General features: G+C 36.9%; 1 protein-coding gene across 1 annotated transcript in view; it reads left to right on the forward strand.

The window, feature by feature from the left end:
• The window catches only part of PSMD14 (proteasome 26S subunit, non-ATPase 14), a 91172-nt gene that overhangs the window by 59836 nt on the left and 13896 nt on the right, over window positions 1-17440 (forward strand). Inside the window, exons 8-10 of the mRNA XM_084799407.1 lie at window positions 6757-6864; window positions 13876-13950; window positions 15803-15928. Of these exons, the coding sequence (XP_084655533.1) occupies window positions 6757-6864; window positions 13876-13950; window positions 15803-15928 (309 nt within the window). The remainder of the gene's footprint in view (window positions 1-6756; window positions 6865-13875; window positions 13951-15802; window positions 15929-17440) is intronic.

Here is a 17440-nt window from a genome sequence, read left to right on the forward strand (position 1 = left end):
TTTTTCTTGGAGTTTTTCATTTTGTTATGTATTTATTTTATGCCATTTTGGTGGGCTTTATTGTTATCGTATAACTGCTGTCATGGCGTAGATATCCAGTACTGGGTGAGCCTTCGACCCTGCTTTTGTGTAAGTGAAATTTAGACTTTCCTGGCTTTTGTGTTAGTGTTGTTAGCGTATCACATAGCTTGCTAATGACTAGTGTACTGCTGGCTTCATCGTCTGTGTAAGGACAAGTCATAGTCCTATCACTTACGTTGCAGCATCTTATTCAGTTTACTGGAGTCGGATAAATCTAGTCTCCTTGTTGATGAACTGATGCAATTTTGGTTATAATCAGTTACAGTTTACTTCTTGAAAAGTGAAATGGCTTGGAAGGAAATTTCTACTTATTAATAATCAAATTTTAAAATGGTTAAGTTATATATAGGAATTTAGTTGATGTTTTTCATGCTAAATACATTTGCCTTTTGAGTAATGCCAGTTTGAAGGGCATAATTCAATTTTCCTTAAAGCCCATTTCTTTACCTGCCTGTTGCCATGCTACCACCTAGTCTTTAGTATTTAGGGGATTTTTCATGTTTTATTTATGTGGACCTTTCATAGGAGCATCAGTTTTATTATCACAGTTTGATACTAGAGCAAGATCTGCAATCACTTGTTCATTTTGTGTAGGCTGACTGACTGTGGCTACCAGAGACAGTTGGCACTTTGGCACTCTGAATTGGTATCAGACCAGCAACCTATAGGTGATGGGCTCTTGAAGCTCATTAGAAGTCCCCTAAGGAGCTCAAGATTAACTGTACTATTGTTGCCTGTAAGTTGCGAAGCACCCATCATGCACGAGTAAAGATTCTAGACATTTGTTGTCATACGTGTGTGTGTGTGTATGTGTGTGTGTGTGTGTGCATGTGCATGAAACAATTTAAAAGGCCATGAGTATTCAAGAGAGCAAAGGTCAGTGGTGTGCATGGGAGTTTGGTGGGAGGAAAGGGAAGAGGAGATGATTTAATTATATTATAATCACAAAATTATTTTTAAAAGAATACCATTGTTTTAGCCACATTCTTTTGTTCTATTTTTAAAGACTTTTCTAAGAAGAAATATATTAAAATGTATCTTCTTAATATCCTCATTTTTCCCCATGTACTTGGTGTCTCAGGATAGCAAATTTATAATTATGATTTGGTTCTTAGGGTAATTGTTTACATTGTTTACTTTATAACAGTGTTTATAAACACTGTTCTTTGTTAACTGTGTCAGGTTAGGTGCTGCAGGGATCATATATCAAAATGTGATTAGACATGTGACAGATTTATTTGGAGAAAACTCCAGTCATGGATAAAGGCCTGAGGAAGATGGCACTAGGTAGTGAAGGTCGTAGGCTGATGGAGAGTAGTTGAGTCATAGTTACTTCTCAAAGGTGTCTTTATTTTGGCAGAGACGGCTAAATTCTTGTGGCATGGTTGTGTTTAGTCACTGGCTGGGAGCCCCTCGGGATATTTTGCCTGGTATGACTGCCCAGGGGATTAAAAGGTGCAGCAGCTGGACTTTAGAAGTCAGCTGTGCTGTCCACAGGAGGTTCTATTAAAAGAGAGAGAGAGATCTGAAGGGAGCAGCTCTGTGACCACCGCGGTTCACAAGAACTGTAATGACAAGCACACATGTATTATTTAATTTCATTACCAGCTCCGTGAAGTATTCATGTGCAAACAAAGAGATTAAGACATTAAGTAACTTGTCTTCAATCACTTGGCTATAGGTGATAGATCTAGAATTTTAGCTTTAAGAGGAGACTAACTCAAACTCCTGTACTATACTGACTTACATGGCTACGCTAAAAAGTTCTGCTGCTTTGGCTTTTATGACAAGTCAATTCTTTTCACAGTGTTTCGTGAATCTTGAAATGTTTAATTACTTTTGCCATACAAGTTTCTAAAAATCGATTTGTTTTCATTAAGGCATATATGTTCAAACCTGTGGGTTTACTTTTGAATTCTGGTGCACGTCTTCACTTGTCAGAAAAGCACATTATGCTGCCTCTGCCCTCTTCTCCCTAGTATATTGAAATTGTACTACAGAGCTGTAGCACAGTAAGCCATTCTCTGAGGATGAAGAAAGAAACTGTACATTCACAGAGGAATTTCTTTTCCAGAGCTAAAATTGACATTTTATAAATAATTTCCGTGTTTCAAACTTGAGACCAGGAAATCACAGCAATTCAGTGATATGCATTTGGCATGAGTCAGTTTTAGTTCTTAGTGCTTTTCATTGGAAATGGCATAAAAAGTAAGATATCTCTGAATTTTTTATGCTGTGGGCTTACAAGAGACAGAAAATGTTTTTATCTTATAGACTCGTGGCAGTGCATAGCAGCAGAAGTAACGAAATGGTCACAACCCCCCACAGTATTTCCCAGGTCACATTCATTCTTAATTTTTAAAGAATCTAGAAACAAACTAACAGTTGATAGCAGCCATTTCTAGACAGCAGTGTTTGGTATGGTGCAGCTTTTCTTCCCATGTTCTCATTTTCACAGGGACTTAGAGGTGGGTCTGTATGTCACTGGGGTTATTACATGCTTTTAAGTATGTAACTTAGCTGATAACTATGTTTTCTTTTCTCCTTTATCATTTTTTTCTTTCTTTTTTGAAGTAGCATTGCTCTTGGCCTTAATTCTTTAAATTTATTTATTTCTAACTATAGGTCTTAGGCTGACCTATATTGTTATGTTAGAGTCTGATTATTTACATCCTCCTACCCCTTTGAGCTCAAGAAAATGATTACATCATAAATGTTTGAATATCAGTTCTTTCTTTGTTGTATGTTTTTGGAAACACTTCTCTTGATCATTAATTTTGGTGTAAGTATAGTGCAAATACCACTGAAAGCTATTATGAGAGGAAGAGGCAAAGAATAACAGTAACCTCTGCTGAAGTATATATGCAGTAAAATACCTATTCATTAAATTACATTGAGCGTTGCTTTTACAACAACAACAACAAACAAACCAAAACTTTCTTTGAATACAAAACCAGGATTGGAATGCGATGCTTTAGAAATTTAGTCTGCTCTTTTATTGACCTAGAGAAACACGGGTTAAAAAATTGCATATTGAATGAACTGTGGTATACTCATAAAAGAAGTAAAAAAAATATGGATTAAACTAAATTTGAAAATAATTACAGCTTAAATTCTAAGCCAGATTCATCATTAAAATGAAATGATAGGTCCTTGACCCTTGGGTGTGCTTGGAATAAACACAGAGCTCAGTATTGTTTTCAAAACTATTTTGATTTTGTAAGCTAAGACAGATGTACAAGAAAGATGCAGTTTTTATTTTGTATTGGCAGCTTCCAAATATTTAGTATCTATTTCCAAGAGTTGCAATTAGTAAAGCAACCATGGTACTGAAGTCTGCACATCCCACAGCTAATTATATTTGCAAGGTCAGAGTGAATACATATTTTCAGAAAAATAAAGGGTTATATAAATATGTGTCTTCTACTTGGCTGTTATATCACAGTTTGTTGATCTGGAGTATAATGTGTACAATTCACAAATTTGTCTGATAACAGAAAGTGGTGTGTGATTGTGTTTATTTTACTAACCAGTATATTCACAGCAATCACTTCCAAATATCTCTCCAGTAAAGATGTGTTAATTACAAAACAGACAAGGTCTTCTATTATATTAAAGCTACTAACAAGAAGACAGCAGGAATCACACATGTAAATAGCATCATCAACCCCTATTTTAGTCCTCTGTTTTGATCTGTGAGTTGCGCATAGACCAAAGGTGCTATTAAAGACTGAGTGTATGAAATAGGCAGCATTATATGAACAAAATTTATTCAACAAGAAAACAGACCTTTAACATGAATTTAACAAGCCTGAGAAATTATAAACTATCATATGCTGCAGATTCATGCAGTGATAATAAACAAAAAAAGGAAAGTAAGAGGTTTCCCTAAGCTAGCCAAACTGCTAATGGTTTTGTTATAAGCTGTCTACTGTTGCGCTGACCTCTGAAAAGTCTCAAGGCACTTGTACCAGAGAAAATTAACTGGTCAGGCTGGAAATAGAGAGCCAGCAGCTCCTAGGGCTTCGACATGGACAGGGATGTGTTAGTTTCTTCCTTCAGTGTGGAGGTTGTTGTTGCTATGAGGAGGTGATTTTGATGCAGCCAGCCTGCCTGCCTGCCTTCCTTCCTTCCTTCCTTCCTTCCTTCCTTCCTTCTTTCCTTCCTTCCTTGTGGTTAAATTTTGTGGTGCATAAGACGAACTGGTTTCATGTATACACACTTCTAAGTGAGCCATTAAAAACAAGCAGAATGCTTTAAGAATGCACTATTCTTTCTTCTCCTCCATTCAGTGCCTTAATTCTTGGAGTCTCTTTGTTTAATATGTTGCATTTTGATTTATTTTCCTAACTATGAGTGACCACTTGCTGTCATTCTGTTACATCATTCTGTAAATACACAAACATGGAGAAACGCCCTGAACTTAAACACACCTCCAAGTTCTCACTAGGGCTTTCTCTTGAATCTTACTGTGGCATAATTAACACCTTCTTCACCCATTGCTCATTAGTGTACTGGACAGTAATGAGTCTATTTTGATAGGTTGCTCTAAAGGAGAAATCTACTTATTCTCACAGCAGAGAAGGCAATTATAAAATTGTACAGAAACTAAAATGTAGAATATATTGCCATATTTATTTTTTATTGGTCTGCAGGATTTTGAACATGTTAGTTTCCTTAAGACAGTTGCTATAGTGATGGCAGAACATTCCTTTAATCTTAGTGTAATCATTTCTACTGCTGCTCAGGAACTATCAATCTGAACATGTCACTTCATACGGGTCATAAGTTACTAGCTAAATGACATATTAAATTCTTTAAGCTTTGTTGTTATGTACACAACTTTTTTTTTAATTTTAGGGTTTAAAAAATAGGTCAAGGTATCCACCTAACTGACCTAAGTGGCATTTTCATTTTATTTTATGATATTTCGCACCTGCTTACAATATTCCATAGACATGACAAATTTTTGCATGAAAATTGGTGTCTAATATTTTAGTTTGAAAGCAATTGGCATAAAAATGTATGTAAGCATTTCATTGGTATATTATATGAAATTTTTTTTCTAGAAATGATTTTTACTGAACCCTAAGAATAGAATCATAAAGCATTGAAAAATGCCTGATTTGCTGTTTTATATTTACAACTATTAGTTAAAAGCTATTGCTTAGGGTTCTGATTAAATACTTGGCTGTGGAATTTTGGAGAAAGTTCAGACTACAAGAATTAAAATTAGATCAAAACATTATTGTTGTTGTTGTTGTTGCTGCTGCTGCTGCTGCTGCCACCACCACCATCACCACCACCTCCACAACTACCACCACCACCATTATCATTAGGACAACAGGAGTACACAGAGACCTTAGACTTACTTGTAATGTTTTGGTCTAATTTTATATTTGCTCTAACTATAATCTTTAGACTCTTCATTGAGTGTAAATAACACTTCTTTGTTTGAGACAGGGTCTCACCATATAACTCTGTCTGGCCTCAAACTCATAGAGATCTGTCTGTTTCTGCTTCCTCAGGGTTCTGGGATTAAAGGTGTGAATGCTGGGATTAACTGCATATACCACCAGGCTGGCCTAAAAAGCCCTTATGATAGATTTTTATGTTTGATTATAGTACAGTTGGCTTAACTTGAAAATAATAGTTTTTAATATTTCAGTGTATTAAAACAACAGTTGTATAACTGAAAACGAGTCCAGATAACAGTAGATTTTTAAACACTCTTGATCTCAGTTATTTAATACGTGAATAAAGAAGTACTAAATTGTCTTGTTTCAAGATTGTCCTGTAAAGAGGCAGTCTGTCTTAGTATCACATGGTTTTACCTAAAACTTCACATTTTAAAAAGCTTTAAGTCCTTTCAAATTCGAAGGGTGATTATAAACATGTCAGCAATAAGATAGTGGGAAATAGCTGATTCTTACTAATCTCTTTATACATAAGAGATAAATAACATGATGCTAGGTTATCGAGGACTTTGAATCTTTAGTAGACAAAAAGATTTATATATTTTTTTCTATGAACTTGTAGCCATATCATATTGTTTCTGGCTGAAAGCATGGGTGACCTTGGTTTTCTTATATTGTGCTTCCTAGTGCTTGGCAGTGGCTTGGATGTTTAAAGCCATCAGACGGGGTATAAAGTATTTCAGAGTCACAAGAAGTAAAGGGTATCTGACTAGTAGAGAATACATGGGCAAATGACGTGCTGGCTGCAATTTTGTTGTCATTTCAAGTACTGTGATGGCGTAATTGATGTGACAGGGCTGGGTCTTAGATGTAGTCCCTTAGCTTGTGCTCACTTTCAGTTTTAGTTTCCCTGTCATTCATTTTGACTAGGAAAACTTTAGGTAACAAATAAGCACAACAATGAAGGTTATTTGATACATGCTTAGTAATGACATATTTTTAATAATAAAGATGCTAAGTTAATATTTTGCTGCTTCATGAAAATCGCAATAATTGGTGTCACCTTACATTACAAGATAGAGGGTGGTATACTGATGGCACTATCAGCAGGAGGTTCTTTTTATTAATATTATAATTAAATGATTTTCTGGAAATAAGCCAGAAACAGATGCAGGTTGATCTTGCCTTGTCCACTGTTGCTTGGCACCATCACTTGTTTTTTTTTTTTAAAGCGCTGACTTGACACCTCGTTTTACAGGTTGTTATTGATGCCTTCAGACTGATCAATGCTAATATGATGGTCTTAGGACATGAACCGAGACAAACGACTTCAAATCTGGGCCACTTAAACAAGCCATCTATCCAGGTAATGATTATATTTGATAATGTGTTAAAACTGTTTTATGTTATTTAAATGTGCTGTAATTATTTTAAGGTCTAATTTGTAATTTTTTATAAGCAGTCTCAGTTACTTTTGAGGTTACAGGTTTGAGCCTAGCCTGTGCAACATAACAAAGCATACATATTTTTTCAAAAGTTAGATTTGCCTCATATGTCAATTTTTAGTAAAGGTTTAAATTTTTCTATCATGGGCGTATAGGAGAACCTCTCTATTGATCCTATCTTCTATCTAGTTAGCATCTAAGAAGAGGACCAATAAAAGTTTCAGGTGGGAGCAGTTAGCTTAGCCTCTATTGGTTTCTAAACAGCCTTCAAAGCAATAAAAAGTAAGGGAGAAACAAGCAGTATATTTTATTTAAGAGGCCCCAAGAAACAGTTCTTAGGTAGTATTTAAGTCTTTCTGCTTTTTTTTTTGTTTTATCTCCACCTTTGATTACAATCCTATGAAACACATATAAACATTACTTTTGATAAGTTTATATTTTGTTTGTCTAGTGATATCAACTACCACTGTTGTTAGGTAATCAAACACTTAATATACCTTTAAGTGACAAGTGTTTTCTTTGTTCATTCAGCTGTCTCATTGTTTGAATACAAGTCTTTATTATCTGTAAGAAATTATGTTAAATGTGTTTTTAAATGTACAGTTTGTGTGTCTGTGTAGGTAATTATTTCTCTAAAGATTAATTAATAGGACAAAAATACCATTTTGATTAAATAGGACACTCAGGACAAAGACATTATAGTAGCTACTGCTATTCCCCTTCTGAACCCTTGTTTTGCCTTCAGGTTGTCTTTGGGGAGTTGTGGCATTAACAGTTCACCATGGTCCAGCCTTGGTTATACTTGATAACTTTGTATTTTTACACAGCTTGGCTGTTGTCATTCATTCTAGCTCTTGACCATAGTGAATGTTTTGTCTCAACGAACTCAGGTATGTTGCTTTTAGGAGAAAAATTTTTTTAACAAGTTAAGGGGAAACTACAGAGAGTAATGAGTATGAAATAAGCTGCTAGTGATTTTGATTGGGCCCAGACAAGTCTGTACTTGCATGTTCCAAGAGAATATATTACTGGGCCTGTTTAGCCCATGGTAATGACCTTTCTCATGCACCCCCATAGCATCATCCTGCTTCATTATTTTCTACAAAAGGTTAAAAAGCACCTCACGATCTAGAATCACTGTGATTACTACATGGTATATTTCTGCCAGAAGTTTTTTACTAATTGCAAGTCAGCAGCCACCTGTTGCATATTTCCTTTTTAAAATTAAAATACTGCCTTTTAGCTTTAAAGACAAAATCGATATTGAAATCTGTTTCTTCTGTACTAATCCACTTGGTAGTGTTTAATCCCACCTTCCAGCTTTAATTAAAAATAGCCCTTTTGAAACAGCTTTCCAGCTTAAGTTCAATGAGTTTTGTACAAAAGCTAAAGTGGCATTGTTTTCCATATCATTTTAAATTTGTCTTGCCTCCCAATTAGAATCTGTAAATATATTTATTTCACAGTAGTGCCCAAAAGAGTGATATCAATCTGGATGATTTACAATTTTAAGACTATTCAATATTAAAGCACACAAACAGGATCAAGCCAAAAAGGGACACACCGTAAAATACTTTAATTTTATAAGACAGGTTAGCTAGAAAGTCCATAATAGAATTTGAATGTACATATGTCAAAATTTTAAGTCGGTGATTAGAATCCTTTCAGAAACACCATGCCTTTATTATGAAGGAAAGTTAGTTAAGAGGGAACTTGTTCCTAAGACAACTTAAAAGTAAGTGATGGAAGTCTGACAAGAGAGAATACAGCTACATGCTGGTACTATGGAAGTTGGAAGAAGGCATCAGATCCCTTGGAACTAGAGTTTTGGACGGTTGGAAGCCCCCGTGTGAGTGCTAGGAATTGAACCAGGTTCTGTGCAAAAGCAGCAGGCGTTTTTAACCTCTGGCTAATCTCTCCAGTCCAAGAAAATACTATTTTTAAGTGCTCATGGCAATATTAAAGTAGTTAACAGTAAATTTATTTTGGCTCTTAGAAAAGCCACTATTCTAAGTACAATTCCTAAAACTGCTACTGGCTTCTAGATTAATACAAGAAAAACAAAACAAAACAAAAACAAAAAACAAAAAACCCTTGACTATCTGTTTAGAGGTGGCAGTATTTTTTTTTTAAATGATTAAATATTTTTTTAAAGTCCCTTAAATGTCATGCTAAAATTTGAAGCTGTTCCCCATATGGACATTGTATACACACTGGTGCTCAATGCATGCACTGGGCTTTGAATCTCCACGTGTAGTCCTGAGCGTGCTTGCATTGTGCACTAGAGTTAAAATATTTGAAGGACATTATTTTCAATAACTATAAAATACAGAGTTGTAAAACTACAGTAGTGAAACTACTATAGACATTTTCTAGATGAGCTGTTTGAGTTACTGTTAATTTATGCAAGAACTGGTAGATCTTTTCATTCTTTTATATTACAGTTGGAAATATAATTAACTACATTTGGCATAATTCATGTGTTGCCTCTGCCATTCCTTGTTTTGTTTTGAGACAGAGTTTCACTTTGTATCCAGTCTGGCCTGGCTCCATGTTGCCAAGGCTGGCCCCAAACCCAGAATTCTGCTTTAACCTCTTGAGTTTCGGGGTTACAAGTATGTGCTGTAATTCCCAGCATAGCGATTATAAAACACCTGCTGTGCCCCAGCAGGTAATATATGGAGGGTTAGCCACAGGTATACTGATTCTATACCAGTGGCTTTCAATCTCGGGGTCACAACACCTTTGGAGGTCGAACAACCATTTCATAGAGGTTTCCTATCAAAAACAAACAAACAAACAAACAAAAAACAGACATTTACATTACAAATCAAAACAGTAGCAATATTACATTAATGCGTAGCAAAAAAAGTAATTTAATGGTTGAGGTGACCAGAATGTGAGGAACAGTGTTGAAGCATCGCAGCATCAGGAAGGTTGGGAACCACTGATCTCTATAGTCCTCCTGTGTTAGGTCAAAAAGCTTCTGGCTAGTTTGTCTATGCTCTGGGATGAACACACCGGGTAGGATATGCAGTAGATGAGTAAGTAAAGCTGCAGGACTGTTGACTGTATTTGTTTTATCATGAACTTGCTAATATTTTATAGTGCTTGTGTTGTTTTATTATATTTATCTGAATAATATAATTGAAAACCAGATAGTGCCACCAAACACTAGGTTGCTTATTTCATTGGCACTTTAAAATGTAGGCCTGCTATGGATTCAGTGGCTGGGCTCTGGGTTTATTAGTTAGAATCACTGTTAGCTTTGCCACCTTGTAGATTCTTTGGTGCAGTTAGTGTATTGCAAAAAGGTCCTTGGATGATGAACAGTTACCAAGTTTCACTCTACAGTCAGGCTGTGTCTACTTAGAGAAATGTTCGGGCTTACTAAATCTCTACCCAGAACATAAGCCTGATGTGCTCATGGTTAGGGAATCCCTGAGTAGTTCCAACTTCTGATTGGTAGAATGCAGCATTTTTATTCAGTGAAAGGTGATCTGCTACTTCTGGCAATTTTTGAAATAGAGAAGGATTTAATAGATTTTCTTAGTGACTAAATTTCATATACCAGCCATTTGAAATCAACTGTTGCTTCCTATTGGCTTTATAGGTTAGTTTTATAGAAGTTATTAGTAATGTGGAAACTGATTATCCCAGGAAGTAACAAGTGTTTTGATATTTAACTTTCATATTTGATATTTAAAATTTAGTTTTGATTGGGGGTTCTCTCTTTTTGCCAGAAAATCTCTCAAATAAGATTCTTCTTAAAAATATGTAGACTTAGTGAGGTGGCGGCGGCACATCCTTTAATCCTAGCGCTTGGGAGGCAGACACAAGTAGGTCTTAGTGAGTAAGAGGCCAGCTTGGTCTGCAGAGTGAGTTCCAGGACACCAGAGCTACACAGAGAAACCCTGTCTCAAAAGACAAACAAGCAGACACAATGACTTAATCTTACTATTGAATTGTAGTGTGAACATGGATTATGGAGTCAGTGGGTTCAGATCCTCATTACTACCTTTTATTAACTATTAATTAGGATAAATTAAGAGTCATGTCCTTAAAAAAAGGCTTATCTGTCATATGCACATAGAACAAGTCTACTAGATTATTGCATTAGAACGTGTGGGTTCACAGCACGTTCTAGGCAATCATTAGATATTCACTTCCCCACCTTTTCTTCTCTGTCTTAGCACTTTTAAGACTTAGACTGTAAAAACCCTAATTAGAAAGTGGTAGTTACTTGTTTAGCTCTGTCTTTATTTCCCAAAAGTTAACCCCAAACCCTTTTGATTTTTTTTTTTATAATTGTTAAAAAATTACAATTCTATGCTTTTTTTGTCTTATAAGGCTAATGGTGGGGAGATTATATATATATATAACCACAGATGAACTTAGGTTGCTAGAGTTAGATATTTAAGCAGTATATAACATAGTTACTTTTTTTTTTACTTTTTTAAAATTGAAAATAATTCTTTTTCCCTGCAGTATATTCTGATCACTGTTTCTCCTCCTCCATCTGCTGTCCCATCATTCCTACCTACCCACCTACCCAACACCAAGCCCTCATTAGAAAACAGGCAAGAAATAAATAAATGAGAAAGTAGAAAAGAAAAAGCACAAGAAACACACACACACAAACAGGACACATAATTGGAAATCATAATATACAAGTGAAATACCAGAAAGAATAAAAAAGAAAAATGTCTAAACAAAGCAATTTCAGACAAAAACAATCTACAAAAATACCATTGAGTTTGTTTTGTGTTGGCTATCTGCTGCTGAGCATGGGGCCTGCCTTTTATGTATGTGTGCTTTGCACAAATGCCCAGGGAGCCTCCATTGGAGAAAACTACTTTTTTCAAGTGGTTGTCAATTGTAGATAGCTTCTTGGTTATGGATGGGAGCTTGTAGACACTTCCCCTCTCAGCCCTGGGACCCTGTCTATCTTGGACCTGTGTGTGCTGCCATGGTTTCTGAGTTCATATGTGTACTGTTGTATCTAGCAGACATTGCCTCCTTGGTGTCATCCATCCCCTCTGCCTCTTAGAATCTTTCTGCCTCCTCTTATGCAATCGTTCCCTGAGCCCTGAGGAGTGGAGTTTGGAAGTGGAAGACCTCTCATTTAGGACTGAGTTCTCCAAAGTCTCTCACTGCACATTGTTCAGTTGTGGGTCTCTGTGTTAGTTCCCATCTATTGAAAAAGGAAGCCTCTGATGAGAGCTGAGAGGCACACTCATATATGCTTATAGCAGAATGTTGTTAGGAACTATTTTAATGTGCATTCCTTTAGCAGAACAATAGTATTTAGTTCCCCCATATAGTTACTTTAAAAAAAAAACCAGCTTAAGTTTGTGTGTGTGTGTGTGTGTGTGTCTGTGTGTATGTGTGTGTGTGTGTGTGTGTGTGATTAGCTTATTTATTTTGGAAATTGGGTACAATGAATATAAATTCTGATAAGTGGAATTTTGATTTCTTGTCACTGGATTAAGAGTACGAGTGAGGGGCTAGCGAGGTGGCTCAGAGGTTAAGAGCACTGGCTGCTCTTCCAAAGGTTCTGAGTTCAATTCCCAGCAACCACATGGTGGCTCACAACCATCTATAATGAGATCTGGTGTCCTCTTCTGGGCTGCAGGTGTACATGCAGGTACAACACAGTATACATAATAAATAAATACTTGGGGGGGAAGTGTGAGTGAGATGGACATGGTAAAGAACAAGCTTCTGGGTCTGGGCAAGGGCTTCAGTTGGTGAGTGTATGCTGCACAGGCATGAAGTCAAGTGAAAAGCCAGGCATCTGTTACCCCAGCACTGGGGTAAGGCAGACATGCAGATCCCAGAAGCTCGGTGATCAGCCAGCATAGCTGAATCAATAAGCTCCAAGTTCTATGTCTTAAAAATTAAGGTGGAGAAAAATTGGAGAAAATTCTTGAAGTCTCTACATACAAGGACAAACAAATGAAATGATCATACATGTGAATTATTACACAAACACACACACACACACACACACACACACACCTACATTCCTTATTTGGAGACTTGCCTGGACGCAAGTCTTTGAATTAGTGAAAATTGAATTAAACAAAAGGAAACCCCAGATTAATGTGGATAAAGAAACGTGTATTACTACAGAGCTTTAAAGCTTTCTTCTGAAATAACAAGTTGCCTGCTAAATATCATAAAATCAGACAGTAAAATATGAGTAGTAACAGGCCGTGATGAGCTCAGACTGTGTTGCTACGGCCTCTGTGCAAGGAGAGGTATAAACTTTTATTTGTGAAGTACCTATAATGCTTTGAAGAGCTTGTCATTAGCCCTTTAAACTTTATCCTTAAACTTGCAGCTGAGAAAAGAAATGTTTTAATTTACTCTTCATTTATAAACCATCTCTTTTAATTTTATTTAAATATTTATTACATGTTATTTATTTTATGTTATGGAGAGTGGACTTACAGCAGTCAGTTCTATCCTTCTACCATGTGGGTCGAAGGGATTGAACTTAGGTCTCAGGCTTGGTAGCTGGTCTCAAAATGTTCTTTTTTGTTCGGTTGGTTTTGTTTTGTTTTTTGAGACAGGGTCTCTCTTTGTAGCCTGGGCTGTCCTGGACTCACTTTGTAGACAAGGCTGGGATTAAAGGCGTGCGTCACCACACCCAGCTTCAAAATGTTCTTTAGGATGATGGCAGAAAAGCTGGGCATGATGGACATGCAGACCCTTAACTTAGGACTCCGAAGCAGAGGCAGATGGATCTCTATGAGTTCAAGGCCAGCCTAGTGTACATAGTGAGTTTTACACCAGACAGAGTTACATAGTGAGACTTTGACAAATAAATAAATAAGAAAAATGTGGAAGTATCATGCATAAGATTTATCAACAGTTTCAAACATTTATATCTGATTAGATTTATCATTTTAAAATTGTTTTTTAAGGCATTAATTCATGGATTAAACAGACATTACTACTCCATCACTATTAATTATCGGAAAAATGAACTGGAACAGAAGGTAAGTCTATGAAAAATCTTTTATTTTATGTCTGACTGTTTCGCCTACATGCATATCTATATGCTACTTGCATGCCTGCTGCCCTCGGGGGTCAGAAGAGGCTGTTGGATCCCAGAACTGCAGTCACAATGTGGTTCTAGTGGCACAGCTGTGTCAAGCAAACTGCTTTTGTGGGGCTTATTTTCTTTTTACATTTCATGATGTATTCAATTATCAAAAGTTCGGTGGTAGTACTTAATTAAAGGCAAATTCTAGAGTATGAATTTTAATAAAAATTATCTTAAAATTATAAACCTGTGGCAGGAGAGACAGCTCATTGGTAGGGCTGTTAGGAGACCTGATTTGGTTCTCAGCAGCCGTACCAGGCTGTTCACACCTGTTTATAGCTCTAGTTCTCAGCAGCCATACCAGGCTGCTCACACCTGTTTATAGCTCTAGTTCTCAGCAGCCGTATCAGGCTGCTCACACCTGTTCATAGCTCTGGTTCTCAGCAGCCGTATCAGGCTGCTCACACCTGTTCATAGCTCTGGTTCTCAGCAGCCGTATCAGGCTGACTCCCGTAGTATTTCTCTGACCTTCACATGCATGCTGTGGGATGTGTGCTCACACATAAATAAATAGATAAATTTAGTAAGAGAAAATTGTAAATTTGTAAGGGAAGTGAGGTGTTTAGCCTTTTCAGAGGCAGAATCAAATCAGGAAGCCTGTGAGTTTGAGGCCAGGCTAGGCTACACAGTATGACCTGCCCCTGTCCCCACCCCCACCCCTCTCCAGAAAGTACACATGTGTACACATTGGTATGGCCACAGACCCCTTCTTTAAGTTTTTGAATTTTTAAGAAAATCATTCTTTGTCCTTGAGTCCCATTTGGGGAACAGTGGACTAAGTTGTTTATATTCTTAACTGGTAGTCCAGTCCCAGCTGATTGGAGTGTTTAAAACCCAAGCATGTCTGGGATGTTTTCCTGGTTTTTTTTTTTTTTTTCAATTCAGTTGATAAACATATATTAAGTTTTTATAACACACCTGTGTATAATATAAAAAGTAATTGCATCTTTTGATTCGTTGTTTCTTTTTTTTTTTTAAGCTGCTGTGCTTAGGTATTTTAGAATCTAGCTAGACCCTGTTGATCTTAAATATAACTGGATAAATAAAGAAAAACGTGTTCACAGATGCTATACAATTAGCGTAGTGTCACAAGGGAAGAAAGAGCTTTGTTAAAATAATGAGAGTTGGTCATTTTTAATCAGAATAGTTAGGAAAGGCATCTGTCTCTAATAAGAGAGGATTAATGAATGTAAGTCATTCAGAGATGAGAAGAGCTGAGGTGAGTACCAGAGGGAAAGCACAGGGATTTGGAGCACCAGGGCATATTAGTATACATGTAGGATATTTCCACTTGGTACTTTGGTTGGTTGGTTTGGTTTGGTTTTTCGAGACAGGGTTTCTCTGTGTAGTCTTGGTTGCCCAGGACTCTTTGTAGACCAGGCTGGCCTCAAACTCACATCTTTCTGCCTGCCTCTGCTTCCCGGAGTGCTGGGAATAAAGGCATGAACCACCACGCCTTGCTTAATTGGTACATATTTGAATGAATAAAATTACATTTAAATTCCTTAGTTTTTGTGAAGGTTCCCCGCTGGGGTGTGGAGGGGGGCTTTCAAGACAGGGTTTGTCTACGGAGGCTTGGGTATCTTGAACTCACTTCATAGACCAGGTTGGCCTCGAACTCAGAGATCCACCTGCTTCTGCCTCCCAAGTGCTGAGATTAAAGGCATACACTAACCCACACACCCTGGGCTGAAAGGAATAATCGTTAGGGCAGCAAAATAATTTCTTTCTTGCTGTATTTTTAGATGCTGTTGAATTTGCATAAGAAGAGTTGGATGGAAGGACTGACTCTTCAGGACTACAGTGAGCACTGCAAGCACAATGAGTCGGTGGTGAAAGAGATGTTGGAACTGGCCAAGAATTATAATAAGGTAAAGGTCATTTGTTTCTTCACAGTTGTTGAAAATGCGTATAGTTAGGTACCATGTACTTATATAAAATAAATAATTAAAAATAGAGAGGCATGTTTTGTAGGTTAGATTACAAATAGTTGATGTATAGACAATCTAGTCTCTTACTAAAACCTATCACCATTATACAAATGCAGCCATAGAAAATATATACACAAAGGCAACTGGGCTCTTTTAAAATAGACAGCAGAGGAGCTGGAGAGATGTCTTCGTAGTTAAGAGCACTTGGTCCTATTAGAGACAGCTTAAGTGGTCCTAGCACCCATCTTAGGCAGCTGACAACTGCCTGTAACTCCAGCTCCCACAGCATACACTTGCAAGTACACATACATACACATAAAAAATTAAAAATAATTCTTAAACTGGGCATGGTGGCACATTTAATCTCAGAGCATAGGCAGAGGCAGGCAGGTCTGAGTTTCTGTAGTAAGACCCTTTTGCAAACATTTAAAAGGACAAACCAATTAGAAGGAGTGGAGTGGGGCAGCTGGTCAGATTTGGCCCATGGACTATAAGTTTGTCAAGCCCTTTTATAGACTGTGAAATATAGTTTATTTTTAGGGAACTTTTCTTAGATAGGAATAAAAGTAAAGTGATATAGATTGCAAAACCAACATTTGAGATTTGCTATATATAATTTATTTAATGGGGTTTACATTTATTTTTATTTTTATTTAATCAGTACTTAAGGAAAACCTACTATATGCCAGGCACTGGGGACATGCTGAGAAGTAAAGTATAAAAAGTTCCTGTTGTCCAGAGAGCTTACTTTCCGTAAAAGAACTTAAAGAGAAACAACATAGTAAATTATAGTTTGTGCTATGGAAAAAGAGCAGTGACTAGAGAGAAACTGTCTTTGTATGGGGCTGTTAAAAAATCATTATGCACAATTCCCTAAAAATATTTATATGCTAAAATATATGTGGTTATTGGGCTGGAGAGCTATGGCTCAGTCTGTAAAGTTCTGAGTTGCACCCTCATCCCAGGTGAGGCAGCTTGGTGTGGGGCCAGTGCTGCAGAGAGAGTAGGGAGAGACAGGCTTGCTAACCAGTACTCACAGTGGCCAAGACACAGAATCAAATAATGTCCAGCACAAACGAACGCATAAGCTCTCCTGCTTTCTCCTCCCCTCCCCTCGTCGCCTCTCTGTGAGAGTGTGTGTGTGTGTGTGTGTGTGTGTGTGTGTGTGTGTTCACAATGCAATATAGTTCATCTTCAAAAAGAAAAATCCTGTCATTTCAACATTATGAAGACATAGTTTAGTGGAATAAGCTAAACACATAGAGACACATTCTCATATGTATGTGAAACCTAAAAAGCCCAAACTCAGAAGTTGAAAGGATAAAATCATAGCTTTCAGAATCTTGAGGCTGGTGATAGGAAAGGCTGGGAAAGAAGAAAAGGCATGGGATATGGTTAGGAAATGGTATGAGTATGTATGAAGAGAAACAGGAGAGAGGTACGAGAGGTATT

This window comes from Acomys minous (genome assembly GCF_964271855.1).
Source record: "Acomys minous genome assembly, chromosome: 10".
Classification (NCBI taxonomy): Eukaryota; Metazoa; Chordata; class Mammalia; order Rodentia; family Muridae; genus Acomys; species Acomys minous.